At 43.3% G+C, this 26,785-nt stretch overlaps 1 protein-coding gene across 1 annotated transcript in view; it reads right to left on the bottom strand.

The window, feature by feature from the left end:
• Window positions 1–5,057: 5,057 nt before the first annotated feature.
• The window catches only part of LOC133377962 (uncharacterized), a 60,101-nt gene continuing 38,373 nt past the window's right edge, over window positions 5,058–26,785 (bottom strand). Inside the window, exons 8-14 of the mRNA XM_061612749.1 lie at window positions 21,311–21,441; window positions 18,960–19,242; window positions 17,151–17,273; window positions 16,857–16,913; window positions 14,816–14,968; window positions 11,403–11,516; window positions 5,058–6,199 (exon numbers count right to left, since the gene is read on the bottom strand). Coding sequence (XP_061468733.1) covers window positions 6,032–6,199; window positions 11,403–11,516; window positions 14,816–14,968; window positions 16,857–16,913; window positions 17,151–17,273; window positions 18,960–19,242; window positions 21,311–21,441 — 1,029 coding nt within the window. The 3' untranslated portion in view covers window positions 5,058–6,031. The remainder of the gene's footprint in view (window positions 6,200–11,402; window positions 11,517–14,815; window positions 14,969–16,856; window positions 16,914–17,150; window positions 17,274–18,959; window positions 19,243–21,310; window positions 21,442–26,785) is intronic.

Here is a 26,785-nt window from a genome sequence, read left to right as displayed (position 1 = left end):
CTCAGCAACTAAGGTGGTCCTTAAGGTCCTCTGGGCCCAAGTATTATAGGGATTTGTGAAGCCTAGGGAGGGAAGGAACCACATGCACCTCATTCAGCCTGGACACTGGTGGCACCTATGGCCCTTCAGATGTTGCTGGACCACCACTCCCATCATCCCTGACCATTGGCCATGCTGGCTGGGGTTGATGGGAGTTGGAGTCCAACAACATCTAGAGGGCTGCAGCTTCCCCAGCCCTGATCTAGTGCTTTTGTAACCTACTGCTGCTCCACGAGCTAGAGGGAGCCCCAGCTGACGAAGCGTCAAGGCCCCAGCTGACAAAGCATCAAGGCGAGTTAAGCAGCAGAGCAAAAAGAGGGTAAGTAGCTCCCATTTATTCCATTATTTAACTGAATTAAAACAGCTCAGAGAAATAAGCAATAAGGGCAGCCTAAGGTCACCCTGAGCTAGGAGCCAAATCCTGAAAGAACCTATATCTTAGGAGACAGATCCTAGGAGAAGGAAGCCTATAGAAAGCTAGTGTTCAACACCACCCTAGCAGGAAAGCTTCAGGGGACACTGTAAATAAGGCTAAATTCCAGTCGGAGAGAAGGGGAAAAAGGAAACTCCACCGATACATACAGGGAGAGAGACAGCTCAGTCCTTGCTAAAAAGGGCAGCTTCAGCCTTCCTGAAACACAACCACAAGCTCTGTTTCCCTAGGTTAAAGAAAGGTCAGGCTGTTCTAGGTGGGAAAACAACAAACACAAAAGACTTGCCTGGAAGTCGCAGCCCCTTGCTGAGATTAAAAGCAGCCAAAAGCTTAAACAGCCCCGCCCCTCGCTCAGGAAGGAAGCCTGCCTTCCTGCCTTCAAAGGAAGGAAGCCTGAGAGAATACTAAAGAGTTAAGCCCCAGCTGATAGTTGAGCCATCAGCCTCAAGTAACACATCATTGGCTGGCAGCAGTAGCTGGGAGGAACCAGCCACACATATAAAGTCAGAGCACCTAGCGAGGGAGCCTGCTCCACGAGCTAGAGGGAGCCCCAGCTGACAAAGCGTCAAGGCCCCAGCTGACAAAGCGTCAAGGCCCCAGCTGACAAAGCGTCAAGGCCCCAGCTGACAAAGCGTCAAGGCCCCAGCTGACAAAGCGTCAAGGCCCCAGCTGACAAAGCGTCAAGGCCCCAGCTGACAAAGCGTCAAGGCCCCAGCTGACAAAGCGTCAAGGCGAGTTAAGCAGCAGAGCAAGTTCGGCAGCAGGGCAAGGAGGCCAGGGCCCCCCATTCTGCCCTTCTGTTCCCTGACCTCAACTAAACCACAGTCTCCAACCTATTGACGTAATAAACCTCAAACAAAACTATGCAGGTAAGAAGCCAGCAGGCGTGTGGGGGCTTTCCAGTGTTTTGCACAGCCTGCAGCATGTACGACTATCTGCCTGTTGGACAGAAGTCGTGGGTGTGCTCTCGGTGCAATGAGCTCCTGGCTCTCCGGGAACGACTTCATTTCCTTGAGGCCAAGGTGGCGGACCTGGAAAAGCTGAGAGAGGCAGAGAGGTGTGTGGAGGAGGCCTTCAGGGATGTTATAGCTGTGTCCCACTCCAGCGATGATAGCTCTCCTGCTATCATGGAGAACGATGGTCTCGGGGAAGGAGAGCATCCAGCTGAGGAAGAGGGAAACGATCCCTTAGAAGGGACCCATTCCTTGGGGGATGAGCAGCTATCCTCTCGTGGCGAGGATATATCTCCAGGGGGTGGAGACATCCTTGTAGTGGGTGATTCGATCATTAGGAACATAGACAGTGGGGTGTGTGATGGGCGTGTAGACCGCAAGGTGTTTTGCCTGCCTGGTGCGAAGGTTGCGGATATCGCCCGTCATTTAGATAGTTTGGTAGACAGTGCTGGGGAGGAGTCAGTGGTCGTGGTGCATGTTGGCACCAACGACATGGGGAAATGCAGCCGTGAGGTCCTGGAAGCAAAATTTAGGTTGCTAGGTAGGATGCTGAAAGCCAGGACCTCCAAGGTGGCTTTCTCTGAAATGCTACCGGTTCCACGCGCAGGACCAGCCAGACAGGCCCAGCTTTGCAGTCTCAATGCGTGGATGAGACAAATTAAACCAGAACTATTACTAGAAGCTAAAATGATGAAACTGAGGTTATCATATTTTGGACACATAATGGGAAGACATTATTCACTAGAAAAGATAATAATGCTGTGGAAAACATAAGGGCGTAGAAAAAGAGAAAGACCAAACAAGAGATGGATTGATTCCCTAAAGGAAGCTTTCCCTAAAGGAAGTGGCTTTCTCTGAAATGCTACCAGTTCCACGCGCAGGACCAGCCAGACAGGCCCAGCTTCGCAGTCTCAATGCGTGGATGAGACGATGGTGTCGGGTGGAAGGGTTCGGATTTGTTAGGCACTGGGGAACATTCTGGGACAAGCCGGGCCTGTACAAAAGGGACGGGCTCCACTTGAACCAGAATGGAACCAGACTGCTGGCACTTAAAATTAAAAAGGTAGCAGAGCAGCTTTTAAACTGACTGAGGGGGGAAACCCGACAGGAGCTGAGAAAGGTCCGGTTCGGAATAAACCTCCCCCCTGGGATAAAAACCAAAGAAATGATGAAATTTTAAAAGGGGTAGGCCTAGAAGTAGGCATTGTGAGAGCAGGGGCACAGGATATAAATTCAGAAGAGCAAAATTACCACAGGCCTAACCACAAGTGCTAAAGACACTTGAAGAGAGACACTGCTTACAAGTGCCTGTACGCTAATGCTAGGAGCCTCCGAACCAAGATGGAAGAACTGGAGTGCTTGGTCTTAGAGAAGAGCATTGATATAGTGAGCATAACGGAGACCTGGTGGAATGGAGAAAACCAGTGGGATACGGTTATCCCTGGATATAAACTATATCGGAAGGACAGGGAAGGACGTATTGGTGGCGGAGTCGCTCTATACGTGAAAGAAGGCATTGAATCCAGCAAGCTCAAAACCCCAAAAGAGGCAGACTCCTCCACAGAATCGTTGTGGGTGGTGATACCATGCCCCAGGAGGGACTTAATACTGGGAACGATCTATCGTCCCCCTGATCAAAATGCTCAGGGAGACCTTGAGATGAGATATGAAATTGAGGAAGCATCCAAACTAGGAAATGTGGTAGTAATGGGTGACTTCAACTACCCGGACATAGACTGGCTGCATATGTGTTCCAGTCTTGACAAAGAAGCAAAGTTTCTAGATACTCTAAATGACTATTCCCTAGACCAGTTGGTCATGGAACCGACCAGAGGGACGGCAACCCTGGACTTAATCCTCAGTGGGGACCGGGACCTGGTGCGAGATGTAAGTGTTGTTGAACCGATTGGGAGCAGTGACCACAGTGCTATTAAATTAAACATACATGTAAATGGCCAATTGCCAAGAAAATCCAACACGGTCACATTTGACTTCAAAAGAGGAAACTTCACAAAAATGAGGGGATTGGTAAAAAGAAAGCTGAAAAACAAAGTCCAGGGGGTCACATCACTCGAAAATGCTTGGAAGTTGTTTAAAAACACTATATTAGAAGCTCAACTGGAGTGCATACCGCAGATCAGAAAAGGTACCGCCAGGGCCAAGAAGATGCCAGCATGGTTAACGAGCAAAGTCAAGGAAGCTCTTAGAGGCAAAAAGTCTTCCTTCAGAAAATGGAAGTCTTGTCCGAATGAAGAAAATAAAAAAGAACACAAACTCTGGCAAAAGAAATGCAAGAAGACAATAAGGGATGCTAAAAAAGAATTCGAGGAACACATTGCTAAGAACATTAAAAACCAACAACAAAAAATTCTATAAATACATTCAAAGCAGGAGACCATCTAGGGAGGCAATTGGACCCTTGGATAAGGGAGTCAAAGGTGTACTAAAGAACGATAAGGAGATTGCAGAGAAGCTAAATGAATTCTTTGCATCTGTCTTCACAGTGGAAGATATAGGGCAGATCCCTGAACCTGAACTAACATTTGCAGGAAGGGATTCTGAGGAACTGAGACAAATAGTGGTAACGAGAGAGGAAGTTCTAGGCTTAATGGACAATATAAAAACTGACAAATCACCGGGCCCGGATGGCATCCACCCGAGAGTTCTCAAAGAACTCAAAGGTGAAATTGCTGATCTGCTAACTAAAATATGTAACTTGTCCCTCGGGTCCTCCTCCGTGCCTGAGGACTGGAAAGTGGCAAATGTAATGCCAATCTTCAAAAAGGGATCCAGAGGGGATCCCGGAAATTACAGGCCAGTTAGCTTAACTTCTGTCCCTGGAAAACTGGTAGAAAGTATGATTAAAGCTAGATTAACTAAGCACATAGAAGAACAAGCCTTGCTGAAGCAGAGCCAGCATGGCTTCTGCAAGGGAAAGTCCTGTCTCAGTAACCTATTAGAATTCTTTGAGAGTGTCAACAAGCATATAGATAGAGGTGATCCAGTGGACATAGTGTACTTAGACTTTCAAAAAGCGTTTGACAAGGTACCTCACCAAAGGCTTCTGAGGAAGCTTAGCAGTCATGGAATAAGAGGAGAGGTCCTCTTGTGGATAAGGAATTGGTTAAGAAGCAGAAAGCAGAGAGTAGGAATCAACGGACAGTTCTCCCAATGGAGGGCTGTAGAAAGTGGAGTCCCTCAAGGATCGGTATTGGGACCTGTACTTTTCAACTTGTTCATTAATGACCTAGAATTAGGAGTGAGCAGTGAAATGGCCAAGTTTGCTGACGACACTAAATTGTTCAGGGTTGTTAAAACAAAAAGGGATTGTGAAGAGCTCCAAAAAGATCTCTCCAAACTGAGTGAATGGGCGGAAAAATGGCAAATGCAATTCAATATAAACAAGTGTAAAATTATGCATATTGGAGCAAAAAATCTGAATTTCACATATACGCTCATGGGGTCTGAACTGGTGGTGACCGACCAGGAGAGAGACCTCGGGGTTGTAGTGGACAGCACGATGAAAATGTCGACCCAGTGTGCGGCAGCTGTGAAAAAGGCAAATTCCATGCTAGCGATAATTAGGAAAGGTATTGAAAATAAAACAGCCGATATCATAATGCCGTTGTATAAATCTATGGTGCGGCCGCATTTGGAATACTGTGTACAGTTCTGGTCGCCTCATCTCAAAAAGGATATTCTAGAGTTGGAAAAGGTTCAGAAGAGGGCAACCAGAATGATCAAGGGGATGGAGCGACTCCCTTACGAGGAAAGGTTGCAGCATTTGGGGCTTTTTAGTTTAGAGAAAAGGCGGGTCAGAGGAGACATGATAGAAGTGTATAAAATTATGCATGGCATTGAGAAAGTGGATAGAGAAAAGTTCTTCTCCCTCTCTCATAATACTAGAACTCGTGGACATTCAAAGAAGCTGAATGTTGGAGGATTCAGGACAGACAAAAGGAAGTACTTCTTTACTCAGCGCATAGTTAAACTATGGAATTTGCTCCCACAAGATGCAGTAATGGCCACCAGCTTGGACGGCTTTAAAAGATTAGACAAATTCATGGAGGACAGGGCTATCAATGGCTACTAGCCGTGATGGCTGTGCTGTGCCACCCTAGTCAGAGGCAGCATGCTTCTGAAAACCAGTTGCCGGAAGCCTCAGGAGGGGAGAGTGTTCTTGCACTCGGGTCCTGCTTGCGGGCTTCCCCCAGGCACCTGGTTGGCCACTGTGAGAACAGGATGCTGGACTAGATGGGCCACTGGCCTGATCCAGCAGGCTCTTATGTTCTTACTCTTCTGCAGCCCCGTGTTTGAGAAGTGCGGGAATGGGAAAAGGGAGAGTTACAGAAAACGCAGTCAGTCTGGATTCTGGAAGGCTTGGGTTCAGTCCTAAATACATTTGTGGAAAATGCTTCCACCCCATCTTAATCACTTCTAAAACTGATTTATCTAATTTATTACTTAAAGTTGCAGCGCAAGCACATAGCATTGAAGGTTGGATATATTTGCAAATCTGAAAGAAATCAGTACTATCTTGTATGAGATTGCAGGATTGCTGAGATAGCTGGTGTTATATCTCCCATATTTTCTTTTTTGTTCTTAATTAAATCTCTGACTGGGGAGAAACCACCACATTACTGTAGGCTGGATTGTAGGCTGAAGGAGCAGGATTGTAGGCTGAAGGAGCAGGATTGTAGGCTGAAGGAGCAGGATTGTTTTCAGTGAGAGCCACACTCTCCCCAGTGACAGCGCAAGGCAGATAAGCTATGGCCTGAAACAAAACAAACAAAAATTATTTGCTACAAGAAATATTTTTATTGTCCTCAATATCATTATTAGCAGCATCATGGTGACGTTACTGAGTACCACCCAACACCTCTCTAGGCATTTTCATTAAAGCAACTGCTTCTTCTGAAACAGAATTCTATCAGCGTAGCTGCTCCCAGGGTTGTGAGGAATAGGGGCAGCCAATTAGAGATGGGTGAGAATTCAGCTGAATTTGTATTTTTAAATAGTCCACATACTCTCCATCTTTGTGGAGTGATCCTGTTTGCTCTGAATTTCAGCAGTCTTTCCCCAACACCAGATTTCCCCCCCTTGAATATTCCATTGAATATATTGTTCTTTTATTGATTTTACTCACAGCACAGCAGTATAGGTTTCTCTCTCTTTCTTTGTCACCCCCCTCTGCTCGAATAATCCAAGTGGGAGGAAGCAAGCTAAGTCTATAATAGAGATTAAAAGGCAAGCCTAGTCCTAGAAAGTCTCTCCCACGTTAAGTACTCTAGGCTTGCCGAGAAGGAGGTGGGGAATGGGGACCACTGAAAGCTGCTCTTCCAAAAGGAAAACAGCTGGTCTCTGCTTGCTAATGTGAAAACTGACCAGCCTCAGTCACAGCGGAGGCGGAGAAGCCGCTTTCATTTCCTTTCAAAATAGCGACATTTCCTTTCCAAAATATCAATATTAATATCAATATTTTGGGGGAGAAAAAAATTGGGCTGGTAAAAGCAGCAGATAGTGAACAAAGAATGAACTCAAATTGATGCCACCTGTTAGGCTGACAGAATGCTTTTGAAGCAGCACTGGTCAACAGATCCCATCCCTACTGCCAATCCATTAATTGTTGTAGGTATTTTTCCTGCTGAATGATCAGACATGTTGGAAAAATGACACAGGATTACCAGAGCCTGTGTCTGCTTGCTTCTTCTGAAGCCGCTTTTAAAAAGCATAATATCCCATTTTGAAAGACAACTGTCCAGATTCATGCTGTGACAGACTCCGGGCAGGATCTAGCATCTCATAGAAACCATATGTATGTATCTAGTATCTAGTATGATCTGGCCTGGGATAAAGAAATTTCTTATGGCCTTGACAAAGGTTGTCACTCTGTAATCAACATGTTTGTCCAAACTCTTGTTCTGATTCCTATTGGCTCAGCAGTCCTATAAGATTTACTGATATTTGAGATTACCCCCTCCCCCTCTCTCAGCAATTACTCTAATAAGACTCTTGCCAAATTATTCGTTTAGGGAACCTTGTCCCTCAGTTTCAAATTATCATCTTTTTGCTCAGAATAACTGTATGAGAGGAATACTTATCTAAACAAAAAGAGGCAAGGAAATCTTTGGCGCTGAAGGGAGAAGAGACATGACAAACCGCCCGTGCATGACCATTGAGAAAGCCAGCCCTGTCTCCAGCCATTTCATACATAAGGGTAATCCTGTTGACCTTAGCACATAAGGGTTAAGCTGACAGGAAGACCCTGGAGCCTGTTGCATTTTGGGACCAAGAGACACTTGGCAAGTTACCACACCCAGTTTTCAATATTGGATATATAATCCTCAACAGATTTAAATGCAGATTTAAAATTCTAGTCCTTTTGATTTGTCCCGATTCTAGGAACTTTGGGAGCACATAGCAGTTATGATTTCAAGCACATGCCCACAAGTAGAATAACAAGAACCATCCTTTTTAAAAACGAAAAGCTAAACAGTCCCCGTTAATTGTGTAAATATTACAACATTTTAAAAGCACACAAAAACTAATGTTAACTTTGTGAGAACTGGCTGTTGGGTGCTTAGATGTCATACTTTAGATCTCACTACACCTGGCCTGACTATGTGTTACCCTTTCTTGCTCTTATTAGTCAACCCGATATTGCCCATGATATTGAACAGCATTGTCCTGTCAAGAATGTTTAAGCCCATTGATTCAGGGCCGGCTCCAGGTATGCCAGGGCCCTTGGGCACCAGCCTGCCCTGGGCCCCTCTGCTCCCCTTCTGTGATCCGCAGCAGGAGCCACGGATCGCAGGACAAGAGCTTCTGAGCCGCCCGCCATCCCCCCACTTCACTTACCTCTCTTTGCTGGTTTTTGTGGCTGCGTGCACTGCGTGTGCAGGGTTACCATCTATCAAGATGGCAGCCGAGGTTTCCGTAAGGGGCTGAAGCCTCTGCCACCATCTTGGTTGACGGCATGCGCGCATTGCTACCATCAACCAAGATGGCGGCAGAGGCTTCAGCCCCTTATGGAAACCTCAGCCGCCATCTTGATGGATGGCAACCCTGCACGCACTGCAAAAAAAAGCAGAGAGAAAGGTAGGTGAAGCGGGGGGATGGAGGGCGGTTCGGAAGCTCCTCCTGTCCTGTGATCTGCGGCTCCTGTTGTGGATCATGGAAGGGGAGCGGAGGGGCCCTTCAGGGGCTCCTGTAGCTCCAGGGGCCCTCGGGCCAGTGCCCCACCTGGCTGCCCTTTAGAACCGGCCCTGCTTTGATTCAAACAGTTAGGAACACAGAACACTGCCTTGTACCAAGTCCGATCATTGGTCCATCTAGCTCTATTGTGACTGGCAGCAGTTCTGCAGGGGTTCAGACAGGAGTCTGTCCCAGCGTTACCTGGAGATGCTGTGGATTGAAGCTGGGACCTCCTGCATGCACAGCAGATCCTCTACCACTGAGCCACTGCCCTTCCCTTAAAGTGGCAAAGGAGGGATATGACCTGTTTTGGTTGACACAACGGTGGCTGCTACTGTGGGGGAAGAGATGTATTCTGTGCAATCTGAGTTACATACTGTTTGCCACTTTAAAAAAAAAGGAGAACATTAGAAATGGAACTGTGTACAGTTCCAAGCTAATTTTGTGTTGGAATGGTGTGTGTCAGGTGGCAGAGGAGATATGTCACTAGTCACAAGACAAACAATATGCGATTGGGGTACAAACAGAACTCAGATTGCACAGAATACATTTTCTGGAACAAGAATAGAATTTTCCCATGTGCAAAGTTACGGTTGACTGGAGAGGTGAGAAATTTCATAGTCTCGTAAGTTACAGAGGGGCATCTTTGAGTATGGAGTTGCATCTGGGTTGCAAGAATATGATGCAGTTTTGGTCCCCAAAATATGCATTTTATGTAAAAAAAATTCCTGCAACTATATTGCATATATAATATGTGGCATTTAGACCTGAATTTTTCATGCATTCTTTTGAGAAATCTGCAAAAAGGGGGGGGACAAAAGGAACCTATAACTGAGTGTATGTGACACTGTCATAGGATGGAAATCGGCTGCTCTGTCCATCCCTACTCAGCAGCACAAATAACTTCGGCCGTATTCTTAAGAAGACCTCCCTAGACCCAGAAGTGTTAAAACAACTATTGCCCAGTGGCAAATATCCCCTTTTTGAGCAAGGTGCTTGAGAAGGAGGAACTGCTGGAGGAAACTGATGACTTGGATCCATTCCAATCTGGCTTCAGGCTTGGCCATGGCACTGAAACCGCTTTGGTTGCTCTGGTTGATGACATTTGTCAGGAGAGAGATAGAGGGAATGCGACCCTGCTCATTCTCCTTGATCTCTTAGTGACGTTTGATACTGTTGACCATGGTATCCTTCTGGAACGTCTCAAGGAGGTAGGGGTTAGGGACACTGTGCTTCAGTGGTTCTGCTCATACCTCCAGAGCCATTTCCAAAAAGTAGTTATGGGAGGCTACTGTTCAGCACCTTGGGAATAATCCTTTGGTGCTCTGCAGGGTTCCATCTTGTCCCCCATGCTACTTAACATCTATATGAAGCCACTGGGAGCTGTCATCAGGAGATTCGGAATGAGGTGCCAAGAATATGCAGATGACACCGAGCTCTATCTCTCTATTCCATCTGAATCAGGAGAGGCAGCTGAGGTGTTAAACCAGTGATTGGAGGCAGTAATGGATTGGATGTGGGCCAATAAATTGAGGCCGAATCCTGAAAAGACAGAGGTGTTATGTGTCCATAGTTCTCATGTCCAGGAGGTGGGAAGATGGCCTGTTCTGGATGGGGTTACTCTTTCCTTGAAGGAGCAGGTCCACAGCCTGGGGGTACTCCTTGATCCAACACAGTCACTGGAAGTTCAGGTAGCCTCAGTGGCTAGGAATGCCTTTTTCCAGCTCCAGCTGGTTCACCAGCGTTGGCCCCTTTTGGACGGAGAAGACTTGACCACAGTGTTCCATGCTCTAGTAACTTTCAAACTGGATTATTACAATGTGCTCTATGTGGGACTGCCCTTGAAGAGGACTTAGAATCTGGTCCAAACTGCAGCAGCCAAATTACTAGCTGGGGTTCCCTTTATAGCTCATATAACCACTGTTTGAGAAAAGCTGCATTGGTTGCCACTTTGTTTCCTGGCCCAGTTTAAGGTGCTCACGTTAGTGTTTAAAGCCCTAAAGGTCCCAAATTTCTGAAAGACTGCCTCCTTCCCTACAGACCCTCTTGGGTTTTGAGATCAGCAGAGCGAGCCCTTTTGGTAGTTTCACCAGCCACGGACATTTGGAGATGGTGGCAGGGGGTGGGAGAAGGCATTCGCTGTGGGAGCTGTGGAACTCCCTCCCCACCAAGGTGAATCTGGCAACTTCATTGTACAACTTTCAGTGAACGCTGAAGATGCACCTCTTTACCCTGGCTTTCGACACCTGAGATGTATATTTTTAGGACCCACCCTATTTTCTCTGATGTTGTTTAGTTTGTTTTTAACTGTTTTGTTGTTGTTATGTGCCTTCAAGTCGATTACGACTTATGGCAACCCTATGAATCAGCAACCTCCAATAGCATCTGTCAGGAACCACCCTGTTCAGATCTTGTAAGTTCATGTCTGTGGCTTCCTTTATGGAATCAGTCCATCTCTTGTTTGGCCTTCCTCTTTTTCTACTTCCTTCTGTTTTTCCCAGCATTATTGTCTTTTCTAGTGAATCATGTCTTGTCATTATGTGTCCAAAGTATGATAACCTCAATTTCATCATTTTAGCTTCTAGTGACAGTTCTGGTTTAATTTGTTCTAACACGCAAATATTTGTCTTTTTTTGCAGTCAGAGGGAGCTGCAAGAGTTCTACGGTAAACCTGAAGTCATTTTCTCTCATGTTTTATTCAGGTGCATAAGTTAGATATTTCCCCCTCACTACTTTCCCAGATGGCTTTTCAACATGATCTGAACAAATTATCAAATGCTTACTGTGTCATTGGTACAGCAGTTTGCCTGGCACCCAAAATGAGCTATCATAACGGTGATGCAGAATTCCATCAAGCTGAACAAGAGGAGGAGCACAGCCAGAGCAACACCTGTAGACTGCAGAGGAAGAAGTCACTGAAACACATTCCATATACATGGTCGCTTACTGATGTTTAGAAAGGATTCATTTCTGCCAGGGCCAGGAGGGGCCTCAAATTCATAGCTTTCATTTTTTTAAAAAGCAAGTTTCTAAGTGCTCTGGATCAAACGTTATACACTAAAATGTGAGGTGACCCCCTCCTGCAACTTCTGTGAATTGAGCTAGCCAGCTGCTCCAATCCCTGCCCTTTCAGATTTTTAGCCAATGAATGAAGTCAGAGCTGTGACTGACAAGGGATTTGTTGAACACCAAACTGTAGCAAGTCCTGAAAAGAGCTGGCTTTTCCTGCTTTTCCTGCATATTGGTTAATGGTGTGCATGTGCACATCTCATGAGCTGAGTAAGCTTATTGCTTTCAGCAGCAGCATGTGTGCCTGCCCGCACACTTTTCTCTCTCTGTGCACATCCAGCATGAGGTCCAGAACAAAAGATCAAAGAAACACACACAGCACAGCAGGATCTTGGTAGGCATGTACAGTAAACAATTTCAGTGATGGAGAGAATAAAAATGTATGTGCAATTTTTTAAAATTATTTGGAAAAAACAGCATATAAATACATTTTATCTATCAAATAATTTTTGAGCAGAAATAAAGTGTACATGCAGCTTATGATGCCATTTCAGTGTGTTATAGTTTTCTAGATATAAGGAGTCATACAAGTTTAAATTTCCCTGGGCTGCTAGACAGTTTATTTGTCTGATTCATACCCTGTTTTGAAACCCTTTTCAATGTAAGACTTTAATCCTATACTCACTTTTCTGGAAGTAAAGCTATAGTGCTAATATCACATACTTGAGAGTAAACCTCACTGAATTCAATAGGACTTACTTTTGAGTAGACATGGTTAGAATTGTGCTGTAAGTCAATGCGGCTTTTTAGTAGACATTGCATAGGTTTGTGTTGTTAATCTCTCTCTCCCCCCTGCCCCCATCCAGTTTTTTTAAGCAATTAGGCAAACCTTACTTAGATGTCACTGCTGTTAATTGGCAGAAAACTAATACTGATTTTTTTTTAAAAAAAGTTCTGCAATGACCAATTGGTTTGGACAATAAACTATTATATGGGATGTACACATTTTTACATCTCTGGTGTGTGCGTATGGAGTCTTTCCAACAACCCTGTGAGGCAGGTTAAGTTGATATTTGGTTCAGTCAAGCTGCACATGCTACGAGTATTTATGTGTGTGTGTTGGCAAGCTTTTTGTTGGTATTTTGCTGTAAAATTTCAGAACTGTGGGATGTTGCCATTAAAGCAATGGGCAGGGGGTGGCTTTGTGATTTCCCCCCCTCACTGGATGGTCTCTGAATGGGACATGATATATTTGCACCTCGCTTTTCTCCCGGGTCCTCCTCCCTCTTTAACCTTTGCAACAATCCTGTGAGGTAGGTTAGGCTATGAGTTGGTTCAGTCAAGCTGCACATGCTTAGAGAATTTGTGTATGTGTGTTGGCAGTTTGGTCATTTGCTATAAAATATCAGAACTGTGGAATTTGCAGGTAAAGCAATGGGGGGGGGCTGCCTTTGTGCATGTTTTTGCCCCTCACTGCAAGGTTTGTGAATATGACATAACCTATATGCACCTCGCTTTTCTTTCTGGGTTCTTCTTCCCCCTTTTTTCTTTGCAACAATCCTGTGAGGTAGGCTAGGCTGAAAGTTGGTCCTGTTACCAACTTTGTGAAGTTTCACGTACTTTGAGTATTTTTGTCTGGTGTTATCAGGGATTCAAAATAACTGTTCATATTGGTAATATATGTACCTAAGAAGCAGTTCTTGCCAATAGCTGGCCAGGATACGGGCTGAATGGGTGGGAATGTAGGGCCCCCAATCTATGTATAGTGTACCAGGCTCAGGAAATCCTATTTGCACTCTGGCCATATATATATTTATAGGTCTCTCAGTACTGGCAAATTAATTCTGTTGCACAACACTGCAACGTTCCCCCCTGCCTGCCGCCGCCAATGCCTACTTTTCTTCTGGGCACTACTAATCAGTATAAAATTCATCTAGTGCCTGGTGACCATTTTGAATCCTTTGGTCAGGGAATCTGCCTGACACAGAAATTCTTCTTTGAACATAAAATTGTGACATTTGTGATAGTAATTAAAACCCTGGCACCACCCTTCTTAGCCAGCTTGCATTTTGCAACATCACAAAGAGGAGTTCAGATACACATTTGAAACTGGTTGATAGGCAATGACATATTAAATCTGAACTCAAATCTAAAAGTATCATTTGATCTGCATTTATGCTTTTTGATGGCACATCAGAATCTGCTGGCTTTTGTGGCACTTCTTTCAGTTTTCAACAAGCTACTATCCCCAAAGAATGAATTGGGAAGAGTCGAAGAGCAAAATTGTGATGTCACAGGCACTGTCCAATTAGAATCCATAGCAACAGCACCACCATGTTCCCTACAGATCTCATGACTGCAGTGAGCACTCCACCCGTGAGGAAAAATGGCAGCAACTATATTGGTATGTGAGTATTGAGGAAATGCAGTTTTCCAGTAACAGAAATGCTGCTCTTGAGGAAATGTGTCTGAATCCTACACTGCTGCGTAACAAGCATGCAGTTGTTATGCTAAATACCAAACCCATTCTAGCACTATGATTGCTGCTTTTAAATGGGGGGTTGATTAAAATTGCTTTGTGGGTTGGAGCTGTACACAATGAAGGAGGGGCTGATCTAGCGGTAAATGGGGGTCCATCTATTGGCTACTTATTCAAAGAAGGGACCCTATGTGGTGAAAAAGGAGGGCAGAATTGTTGGCCAAGACTCCAGAGCTTGCCAGAATTCCAGGGTTTCTAAAGCCATGGACCAAAACACAGAGAAAGTGCATGCACAGGTGTAAGAACCAGGTGTGCAGCTTGAACTTTGGTTGCTGTTTTCTCTACATCATTTCTCTTTGCCTCAGGTCACATCCATACCATACATTCAAAGCACTTTTAAAGGACAGGTCTTCCCCCAAAAAACCCTGGTACTGTAGTTTACTTCTCAAAGAGCTACAACTCCCAGCACCCTTAAAAGAACTACAGTTCCCAGGATTCTTTGGGGAAAGGCATGTGCTTTAAATGTGTGTTAAATGTATGGCGCAGATGTGACCAAGTCAAGCTCCTTTTCAAACTAAACATTGGCTAGTTTTGTTCATTGGTGAAGTGAAAGCAAGTAGAACTCAAGGTGTATACAGGTTTCTTTCCTATGCACACATATCCCCCTGACCACATAGTCAAAGCTCTTTGTGGAATTTGTTCTCATACCTGTGCCTCAAAATATCTCAATTTAGAAGCTTCATGTGGAGAATAAACACTAAATCCACCTCTACGATTTAAAACCAGTTCTACTATGTATAGAATGATGCCAGACAATGCCATTATAGCACTTGTGATGTTCAGTCCCACGCTGCATTTCATCTGAAAGAAAGAAGATCAAGAGCCAAGCTGTCTAAAGGTACAGAGAGTGCACAGGTCTCCTTAAGGACAAAATGTATCATTAAAAAGTCATACCTAATCAATGTAAAGCAAAACACATAATCAGAAAGAAATCTGAGTTGTAAGCTGCACTGAGGTTTTCTTCATGGAAAAATTAAATCCAAAGGCAAATCTGAAGGAGCTCAAAGCATGAAATTGTGCAGCTTTCTATTCTTTGGTGTATTTCAACTTTAGTTCCTTTTATTGCTGAAAATGATTCTACCATATTATATTAGCAGCCCAACCAGTTGGGAAGAGGAGAGGAGAGATTGAAGTTATCCCAATGAGCCTCCTCTTGCAATAAATCTTGTCTGTCATTCCTCACCCTTACAGAAGAAACAAGCAGGACCTACAATAAAATGGCACAGCGTGAAGTGCTCCTATTCAGGGTTCCTGCCAGCCTAGCCACTCCATACTCTATTCCATTCCCCACCCCATTTTCATTTTGCCCCTTTTAACAATCATCATTCTATGCCCACTGAGCATACTCGGTTGAGATTGGGCTGTTTCAAAGATGGTGGTGTCCTATATATTTTTTGTACATACCTTGGATTTCTCCGAGCCTGTTGTTATTTCTCTTTTTATGTGTCAGTCATGGCTATATAAGGATTAGCACCAGAGGAAAGGGTGGATAGGGAATCTATGTCCCTCAAGATGTTGTTGGACTACAACTCCCATCATCCCCGATTGGCTGGGGCTGATGGAATCATCTCAAGGGCCACAGATTCTTTGTTCTTGCTATATAGAATTTGATTTTGTAATATCAGACACTGGAACAACGGGCCCCTTTTGACAGTATTTTCTCAGAATGCAAATATGCATTTTGGCTTCTTCCAACACTACTAAGGTAAAATGAGAACTCTGGTCAATGATGTGGTTCCTTCCAACACTGGTGTCACCTCTCTAGGAAATGAGACAATGCTGGCATAAGAGGAGCCACGTTGTGGTCTTTTTCTTTGTGATCCAAGTAGGGACAGGAGAGAAATTTAATTCAGTTCACATCTAAAGTTGAATCTATCAAATTTGCAGTTTCTGAAACAATATGAGAACCGAAACACAGCCATCCTTCAAAATTTGCACTTATCCAAATTTTGCAATGCAGTTCTCCCACAAACAATGTTTACAAAAATACATAAATTAGGGGAAAGTGTGTATAAAATGAATATATTAGCGAATGTAACATACACAAATGCATTATACTAGGAGAAATTGCTTGCAAAAATGTGTATATGAATTAAAAATGTATCTGAAAATGTGTTTATTGGGAAACATTTGCACTAAAGTGCTGAAGAATTTTCATGAGCATTTAAAAATAAATAAATTACACAATGCTGCAGAAAAATGGAGAACTGAATTTGAGATTGGAAAAATGAGAAATTAAGAGAACCAAAATTGACAAATCCTCCCATCCTTAGACTCAAGGCACCTGGTATTTCATTTATGGTCTTGGAAACAGCTGCAAGGCTATTTATGGTGTATCTCCCACACCATGAAAGGAACATCAGAAAGGGCAGAGTGACTGACTGCCCAGCTGTCTGCCTGAGCACTAAAAGAAGGACACCACTAGGCCAGGGTTTGCCTTAGCATTTTCCATCGGTCAAGGAAGGCCTTCATTTGAGAAAAAACTTGTGGTGTTCAGGGCTGGAAGTTGACAGGAAGAGGAAGTAGGACTTGATTGCTGCTGTCTGCTCTAGGCTGGCTGCAGAGGTTGCTGAATACCAGTAATACAAACAGCTTTGATGTCTTGTAAATACTTATTTGAGCAATATTGAATAAGGGTGGAAAGTTATTTGGTAGTCTTAAGGAAGAGGAGAAAATATACATAACTCACCAAGCAGCCATTCACATGTTTCTCAGCTGCCACAGTCACAGACCCAGAAACAATGAACTGTCAATAAGAAGAACAAAAGATGAATTTGAATGCAGTGCACTTATAAATGTACAAAAAGCTCCAAACACTCCAAATCACTCTATTTACAAGGAATCTGTGGGTTTCTTGCCCCCCTTTCCACCTCCCTCCCCCATTGTGTTGAAAATGTTTTTAAAAGAACGTTCAGTAGAGTGCCACTAAGTTCAGAACCACTGATACCAAACAACACTGGCGCTAAAAATACACACTACTTACAAATATTCCACCCCAGAATGGATAACCTCTAACAGTGGCGACAGGCATATACTCCAGTGCAAGAAGAATGCCTGGGACAGCCCCAAAACCAATGTGTATCAATCCAATTATGATCTGGATGGCCTGTGGGAGGAAAAATACACACAAAAGATAAAAGCAATTTCCTGGGACCTGGGAATACATGAGTTTGGAACATCATTCCCAAATTAGCAAAAAATCAGCATTTTTAAAAAAATACCATATCCTTTGAACAATACTACTCTCTTTGTAGTATGATTTTCAGGAAGAGAAGTCTTTGGGTGCTTCCAGACTGTTACTCTTTTTGGGTCACATCCAGGTAAATGAAGGGTAGAGACACACTGTTGTGCCATTTCCAGTGTGTCTCTATGTCTCTTTTCTCAACACAGCGCTAGCCAAACTCTGCCCCTTTTTACACTTAAAACTCTGTCGGATCATATCCAGTGCATTTTTTTAACAATTCAGCTTCAGTGAAGTTTTGCAACTGATTGGTAGACTGACCCCTTTGTCTTCCAGGTATGGCCAATGGAAGTGCTTTGCTGCAGGCTCAGGCAGAGACAGTGATGGGCCCAACGCTCTGCTGTGGGTGGTCCTGAAAGGTATGAAGGCAGCAGTGGGCAAGGGAGGTGTGGCCAGCAGAGGGCAGTGTCACTTCAAAACACAGCCATAGAAAACATTCTGGCGGCTTTTGAAGTGACTAGTGTGCCCATGGCCCCAGGCTCCACAATTAAAGCCGATTGAAACTCTCGCAAAACAAACCTGCTTCCCCAAAAGATGGGACTTTTTCCAGTAAGGAAAGTGACAGGAAAATACACTGGTAAGTGTGGGATACTAAATGCTTCAATGCAATGTCATCTAGCCTCACCACAAACAAAACAGGATGAATGCTCATAAATCAAGGTGCCTGGAAGTGACCTTTGTGTGCTGTTGCCAAAACAATGGAACACTTCCTTGGTGAGGGAGTAAAACAGACTTTTTACGGGCAGATCTAGATTTAAATCCCAGTTCATCTTTGAAAGTAGACTTGGAAAATGCAGCTTTCCAAAGGGCTATTGACAATCCTCTCTGGAGCAGGTGGTGGTAGAGAAATCTCTTGCTGCCATCATCAAACCAGAGCTGATAGACAGTAAGCGGGTGTGCAGAGTTGGAGTCTTATGGATGGGCATCAGGGAGGGAGGAAGGAGGCCTCAGAGGATTAAAGAAGAGGAGAGAGGCTTGGGAGACCATTGGGAGAAGGGTCAGATCTTATTGTGCTACTAATTACGTAACTGGGAGCATAAGAGAATCCATTCTGCTTGTAATTTACTGAGCTATCTTTTAGAGGATTGTGGAAAATAGTTCAGTTTTCTTAGTCCAACTACAAGCTTAACCAGGGAGGAGGGTTCACCCTATCCCAAATAATCTAGCTAGTATGCACACCATCTTTCAGCTTGCTAGGTTTATTTGGGGAGTAACTTAATTAATTGGAAGTCTTCATTTTTAGATCCATGGTTTTTTGAGAAAGGTCTTCAGATTTTTCTAGTAATTAGAGTGCTTTGGGCTAGCAAATGTTAAGGCTCCAGCTCATCAGGAGCTACTCTAACAACTTCAGCGGTTCCTTTTAGTCAGCCAGCTAGGCAATAGGGCCCAAATGTTTAAAAATGCAATTACATAATGAGTTCACCATCACATCAGAGATTAACTCAGCAGATTCTTTTTGAATGTGCTACTGTTTGGATTCAGACTGCACTGACTAATTCTACAGGGAAACCATTGAAATCAGAAATATGAGCAGACATCAAGTGCACTTACCCCCAGAGTCTTGGCCTCTACTTTGAGGCACTTTGCCAGTGCCCTGTTCCGAGAGGTCTGCTGAGGTGGATTGCTGAGGTTTCCATATTGTACACATTGCATAACAGCACCAGCAACATCCTGGCCTGGTTGGATTAGGCTGGCATGATTCGAGGGAATAAACACCACAATTCCATTAGGCATTTTCACCGGATCTGTTGCCATCCCTAAGCTGTCTGCACAACAAACAAGCAAGCAAGCAAACTCGTAACTTAGCGTCGCACTTGGAGTCGTTTTGGGGTATCTTGGAGAAAGAGGACAATGGAAGAAATGTTTGTAGTCCTACTGGTTATGGTGGTTAGGTGGTGAAAAGCACAATGGGACAGTAGAGAACTTTGAGACATATTTTATAACTGTTATTAGATATATTTTATAATTGTTATTCTCTTTTTTTTGTTCTGCTTTTGATGAACTGTATATTGTTTGATATTTATTGTTTGGTTTATGTTTTATAATGTGATGTATGGTTTTCTTCTATTTTTGTCTAGATATTTTTTATAATTGTTATATTTTCTTTTTTAAGATATGTATATTGCTTGCGATTTATTGTTCGGTTATGTTTATTTAAAATGTGATATATTTGTTTTCTTTTACTATCAATTGTACCAAATGTAATGGTATATTGCTTTTATGTTGTAAACCGCCCAGAGAGCTTCGGCTATGGGGCGGTACCAATATTGCTGGTAAAGTGCAATTCTTGCACTGGTAAAACAGGCATATACTACAATTGATGCCAGTGCTACAACTTCAAAGGAATTGCAACAACTTCAAAGGAATCAGAATATCCTCATCCACTATCCTGGCTAACCCCTGCAGTGTCAGATACAGGAAAAGTAGACTTTTTCTTTTTCTTTCCTTTATTGAAGAACATGAAGCGAGCACGGTTCATACAGCAAACTATGGGATTCCCAATCAAGCATCTCTGGGGCATGGCTACACAAACAAAGATGTTGTCTCAACAACTGGTCACACCCTCCAAATTCCCTTAAGCAGGATCAGGGTGGGCACACTAGTTGCATGGGAACTGTCTCCCCGATCAGGACTGGGCAAGCAGGCACTGCGGGTGGACTGAATAGCAGGCTCAACCTGTTGTGTCTGAGCATGCTGAGGTGCATCCTTGGCGACGGGCAGGGATGTCTCCAGTAATTCATCTGCCAGCTCCACCCCCAAGTGCTCCTGCTGCTTGGGCAGTGCGTCTCTGCAAGAAGGCAGATCGGGGTGGTGGTGGTTTGGGAGGCAGCAAGCCGTGCAGAGGAGGGATGGAGCAGCAGCCGCCTATCCTACTGGTCTGGCCACACTACTGGTCACACTACTCAACAGATCACAGGGCTCTTCTCCAAACTCGCCCCCCCCCTTGCAGAGCACTGGGACCTTTCTCTGGATCCCAGTTCTCCTTGTCATTGGAGTCACTCTACCAAGAGTTCTCCATGGGGCTCATGACATCCACCTTTCCAAGCCATTTTGATTGTCCAGCTTACTTTGAATTGCTCCCCTTTTTCTTTATTTTTCTTCAGTAGCGCTGAGCCATTCTCTTGAAATAAATAAATAAGTGTTCTTCTAGTATTGAATCCAGAGCAGCTTACAGCATAAAGAATAAAAGCAGTGCAATATAATCATAAAAACACAAATGAGACAGATTGCTTTAAAGTGGTTACAATACGTTAAAGACAGTGGCTAAAAGATGTTTACACGTTAAATTAAAAACTAGCAGCAGTGGAACTAAAAGAAGTTACATATTAAAAGCCTGTCAAAATAAAAGTGTTCTCTGTTTCTGTTGGAAAAGTCACGAGGGAAGCTTAACAAATTTCAATGGGGAGAGCATTTCAGAGCATAAATTTTCAACACACATAAGCTTTCCACCCCTCCCTGTAACAGGACTTAACCCTACAACCTTCTGTTATGTGTGGACATCATCCTACAACAATAATAAAGCATTCATAGGAAGCAGCACAAATGTATCCTGGTGAGAAAGGATTTCTTTCAACAAAAATAATTTATCTCCATAAGAACGTAGAATCATTACTGGATTCATCAGAAATGTTCTTGAACCCGTTTATTTATTTCTTGGTCCAAACAGAGCTGCTCATGAATTAGAATCCTCACCCAGTAGTTAACATCTCAAAGAATCTCAAAGAAAAGGCTTAGGTCTTACACACATGAGCGGGCACTTTCTGTACTTTAGAGGGGGTCTCGTTATTAGTGAAGGAAAAGACACGACATGCTAATATTCCTTCAAGCCTTTCAGAGATGAATCCTGGATCAGAGCAAACACTATCCCCCAAATTAATTAAATTCCCTCCAAAAGTACTTACATTACACTCCTGAGCTGATTCTCAGCCTTCAACCTCACGAAGAAACAGAAAATGAAAGTAGTGCTGGATGTAGCCAGGAAATGGCGATTATGCCTGGAAGCATTCTGCAGCCCACCCCAGCAGCCAGACATTTTTTAAAAACTTACTATTTATGATTACAATTCACTGGAGAAGCTGCAACAGAAAAACGAGGTTGAAGAAGGGAGGGGGACGAGGGAGGAATTGTTAAATCTCTCTAGGAACTGTAGCTCTCTGAGGGGAATAGGGGCTGTCCTAACAACTCTCAGCACCTTTCACCAACCACAGTCCCCAGGATTACTGTCTAAAGTGGTATTAGCCTGCTTTAACTATAAAGTGCAGAAGGGGCCTAGCATGTGGCGTGCTCAACTAGCCCTGTGAACTATTTGCACATGTCCATTAGCTGCACATGTTGAAAATATTAGTCACTGATTTTTAAAAACAAAGTTACCATAAAAAGAGTAAGAAATATTAATTTATTAATCCAGCCTAACATTAGAGATTGCACCCCCTCCCTCCAAATGCTTCCAACTATCCTTTTTGTATATTTTGGTGCATTTCTTCACTGCAGGGGCAAGACAAGAAGTACAGTCCATATTTGTATTTATTTCTATTTTACATATTTTAATAATTCATATACTGCTAATCACAATCGTCTCTAAATTCAGTATAATGAAATTAAAAAGCAGTTTAAATTTATAAAATCAGAATTCAGTTCAAATGCCTACTGGAATTAAAAAAAAGTCTTCAATAGGTGCCAAAAGTTCAACAGGAAAGTGGCCTGTCTGACCTCAACTAGAAGGGAGTTCCATAAAACTGGGCCCACAATACGGAGCATGTGGCTCTTGGTGGATATGAATCATGCATCTGAGCTACGGGGAACCATTAACAGTGACTCCCCCCAAAAGCTCAATGATCAGGCAGGGATATAAGGGATCAGGTGGTCCTTGAAGTTGTTAAAGGCCTTGTAAATTAATACAAGAAGCTTGAACTAATGTGTGGGAAGCCAAGGCAAGCTTTTGAGCACTGGAATTATATGTTGGTGATAGTCTGACCCCATGAAAATATCCCTTCCCCAACTATTGTTTTGCATAACCTACTGTCTTAAAATGCTGTAGTGGAGAGCCAAATGAGCTGATGAACCTTGGACTGAATGCTTTTTGCAGTAATAATGAGGTTGTTGTTGTTAACCTTTTATTGAAATTAGGGTTGCCAGGTCAGAAGCATCCCAAACCCTGAGATTTCAGGGGTGGGCCCTAGTGATGTCATGGGGGCAGGCCATAGTGATGTCATGGGGATGGGCCATAGTGATGTCATGGGGCAGGCCCAAGTGATGTCACAGGGGTGGGCCTGAGTGATGTCATTAAGCATAATATATTAAGCATCAACTACAGTTGCTTGGAGCATACAATTCAAACAAAAACATTTCTCTGATTGGAAATTAAAATAGAAATCTTAGCTGAAAGATAGAGCCTGGGTAGGGAACATTTAATCTAGCCTACTTGATTCTGGCAAGAAGGATTTAAGTGCCCTCAGGCCAGGCCAGTCACCAGAAGGCCATTGTAGGAAGAAAGGAGCCTAGTGTTGTGCAGATGTGAGATAGCAGCACTCAAGAATAAAGATGAATGCCCCTGAAGGCTGCAATTCTAAACACACTTACTAAGCCCATAGAAGTCAACAGGGCTTATTTCTGAGTAGATATGGTTTGGATTGAGCTGTTGGTAAAGCTTGACTAGGGATCCTCTGCAAAGATATCCATATCCAAGCAGGGATGGCAACCCCCTGCCTGGAATGCCCTGCCCGTACCTTTCAACATGGCTGCTCAAAACTTCTTTGCAGATATGACCCTTCCAAAAGAGGTCTGAGAAATGAATAAGAGTAAGAAGATTCTCTACCCTTTTCTGTCTACCTTGTGGGCTGCTATAAACTCACTTTAACACCAATCCAATTCCAGTGAGTAATAACTGACAGAGAGAAAAAACATATCCTTTGACCTACCTTCACAGACAGCAGCTTGGGAACAACAACAGTTGCAGCCACACTTCCCACTATGTGAATTCTCTTTTGCCGCTATTAGGCAAGAAACAAACCGTCATGCAACCAGCAAGGTGCATCATCATCATTGGGTTTAAGGGGGTTGAGCTGAGCGCATGGAACCACTGTTGTTGCTTCTATAGCAGTGGTTCCCAACCTTTATGAGTACGGGACCCCCTTTTTAAACTCAAAATTTTTTGTAACCCCCACATGCTAATTGTTGTAATTTTAGTATCTGTTAATTGAAAAAAACTTACATAATGAAGTGTTAAGTAATGTCATTTTTTATTCATCTCAACAATAAATATGATATTTATTATCTGCCCTTCACCAGAAAGTCCCAGGGCAGATTACAGAATATAAACAACTTATAACAAAATTTGAAGGATAGTCAACTTAGATAACTAGGGGCTTCATGTGCCAACCCCATACATGTACACACAGAGAGAGAGAGAGAGAGAGTGGGGGTTGTTGTTTATGATTGGAATTATGATTAGATGCCAAACAACTCACTTGAGGAGGTCGCACAATAAGAGAGACATCATATACACAGACCAGAGACAGCAGAACTCCCACACAGATTCCAGCAGTTTCACTGGGACTTTAAATCTGTCAGCAGCTGCAATGTAACTACAACAGTTTCTCCCCAGTGAAGAATAAAGCCCCAGGTTATTGACTTACATGAGAGAACAGTCAGTAATGTTATCTGGAGAGGGTTTAGGAATTCCTCATATTATACAACCTCATGTTTTTCCTATGTAGAGGCCTGCTTTTATTTATTTATATTTATTTATTGCATTTGTATACCGCCCCATAGCTGAAGCTCTCTGGGCGGTTTACAACAATTAAAAACATTTTGACAGCAAAAGGCTCTAGGCTTATTCCTCTGGAGACAAAATAGCCTCAATTAAACTATAATTAATAATTACATCTTAATTAATATTTGCACAGTGATCAAAAGCTGTTAGGCACATTATAGTAGCTCACAAGGTCCCTATGTCACTGGAAAAGATACAGTAGGGTGCAGGAGAGAAAGCTCCCCTCATGTGGTTTCCACCTAAAAAAAGCCACAACATACACAGAGCAAGCGTTATGGAAAAATATTCAGTATTCAGGAGGATACAGAGTGGGAATGGAGATATATTTATCTTTTCCATTCTGTTCAGAAAGTAATCAGAAGCAAATATTTGGCTGCTTACTACAAATCAAAATGTGACATTTAATGCTCTTTGCTTTCTTGACCATCCTGATCCTTCAGCCTCTCTCACCCACCCACCAATACCCACCTACCCTCCTCTATTTTGGCTTCTTCTCTCCCCCCCCTTTCTCCCCCCCCCCAAGAGAAGGGATTCCTCTTACTTTTCAAGAAGCTACCCTGCCAGGAGGGAAGAAGAAAACATCCCTTCTGACTTTTTGAGCCCAAGGCTGCTCCCCCTTCATGAGAGGAGAAAGGCGTCTCTGGAAAAGCTGCTCCTGCCTCCACTAGGGTTGCCAGGTCGGAACCATTCAAAAACCTGAGAAAATGGGGGCGGGCCCTAGTGAGTCATGGGGCGGGCCCTAGTGACATCATGGGGCGGGCCCTAGTGATGTCATTAAACATGATACATTGTATCAACCACAGTTGCTTGGAGCATACCATTCAAAAAAAAATTCTCTGATTGGAGATTACTGTAAAATAGAAATCTTACCTAAAATAGGGTGTTCCTAGGTCCATCTGAAGTGACAAGGTCATTCTTTCTCACAAGCTTAGGGTGATGCAAAATGGAAATGGACTGCCTTCAAGTTGATCCCAGATAGGGTCTTCATGGTAAGCAGTATTCAGACAGAGGTGGTTTACTATTGCCTTCCTCTGAGTCTGAGAGGCAGTGACTGGCCCAAGGTCACCCAGTGAGCTTCATGGCTGTGTGGGGATTCAAACCCTGGTCTGCCAGGTCACAGTTCAACGCCTTTAGGGAACTTTTAATCTAGCTTACTTGCTTCTGGCAAGAAGGGTTTACGTGCCCTCAGGCCAGGCCATTATTGGAAGAAAGGAGCTTAGTGTTGCAGAGATGTTAGATGGGAGCACAGATGGATGCCCCTGAAGGCAGCAACTGTAAGCATGCCTATTAAGGAACTAAGCCCCATAGAACGCAATAGGAGTTACTTTTGAGTAGATATGGTTGCAGCCATGTTAAGGACAAGGGAGGGCATTCTAGGCAAAACAGACAAATAATTGGGTCTCAGAACAAATTAAACCAGAACTATCACTAGAAGCTAAAATGATGAAACTGAGGTTATCATACTTTGGACACATCATGAGAAGACATGATTCACTAGAAAAGACAATAATGCTGGGGAAAACAGCAGGGAGTAGAAAAAGAGGAAGGCCAAACAAGTGATGGATTGATTCCATAAAGGAAGCCACAGACCTGAACTTACAAGATCTGAACAGAGTGGTTTACAACAGATGCTATTGGAGGTCGCTGATTCATAGCTGATTCAAGTCGAAATCGACTTGAAGGCACATAACAACAAACATTGTATTGTAATATATTAATATTCATTATTTATTTTGAGGACCTCCAGGATCACACGTTCCCTCCTCCTGTGCACAATTCCAAGATACTGGCTTGAGGCAAACCACAGTTTAAGGATACTTGAGGATTTCATTAGTTGTGAGTTGCAGTATGAACTGACCTGGATGAATGTGCAGATCAGAACAGTCACCCTTTCATACTTCTGTGAGTTTGTGATGTAGTTCTTGCTCATAAAATGCACACTTTAGGATAAAATACATTTAGAAATGTGTACTTTGAGTGAAAATACATTTAGAGATCTGTTTTTCTTAAACAAAATTATAAACATGCAAACAACAAAATCATACAAAGTACACAAGAAATTTAAAAAATATTTTGTGCGGAAAAACTATTTAAATAATAATTTTCATGAGGATTTAAAAAAAACACAGAAATGAATGAACACATGTGAAATTGACACAGACCAGAAATAAGACTGATCCGTCCATCCCACCACAGTTTGCCCCTAACCCAGCAAGTTATGGCTTGCAGTGGTCCTCTGAGCTAGGATCAATACCCGCCCCCCCAAAAAAACACCCTAGTTTGTGATCCTGGTTCACAGGTGAGCACAACCATGATAAAGTAGTGGCCCCCGAACTGTGGAACAGCCTCCCCGAAGAAGTACGCCTGGCGCCTACGCTTCTATCTTTTCGGCGCCAGGTTAAGACCTGGCTATGCTCCCAGGCATTTTAAGCGTTTATGTTATAATTTAAATTTTTTATTTTTTATTTTTTTCTTTAGTTGCTGCTTGTGTTTATTGTTTGTTGTCTGATTTTATTGTTGATATTTTGTATTTTAACCTTTTTGTACACCGCCCAGAGAGCCACTCGCTATGGGCGGTCTATAAATGAAACAAATAAAAAAATAA

Source organism: Rhineura floridana, chromosome 2, assembly GCF_030035675.1.
Source record: "Rhineura floridana isolate rRhiFlo1 chromosome 2, rRhiFlo1.hap2, whole genome shotgun sequence".
NCBI classification, from domain to species: Eukaryota; Metazoa; Chordata; class Lepidosauria; order Squamata; family Rhineuridae; genus Rhineura; species Rhineura floridana.
Note: the sequence above shows the minus strand (reverse complement) of the source record. Positions and strands in the feature narration are given on the sequence as shown.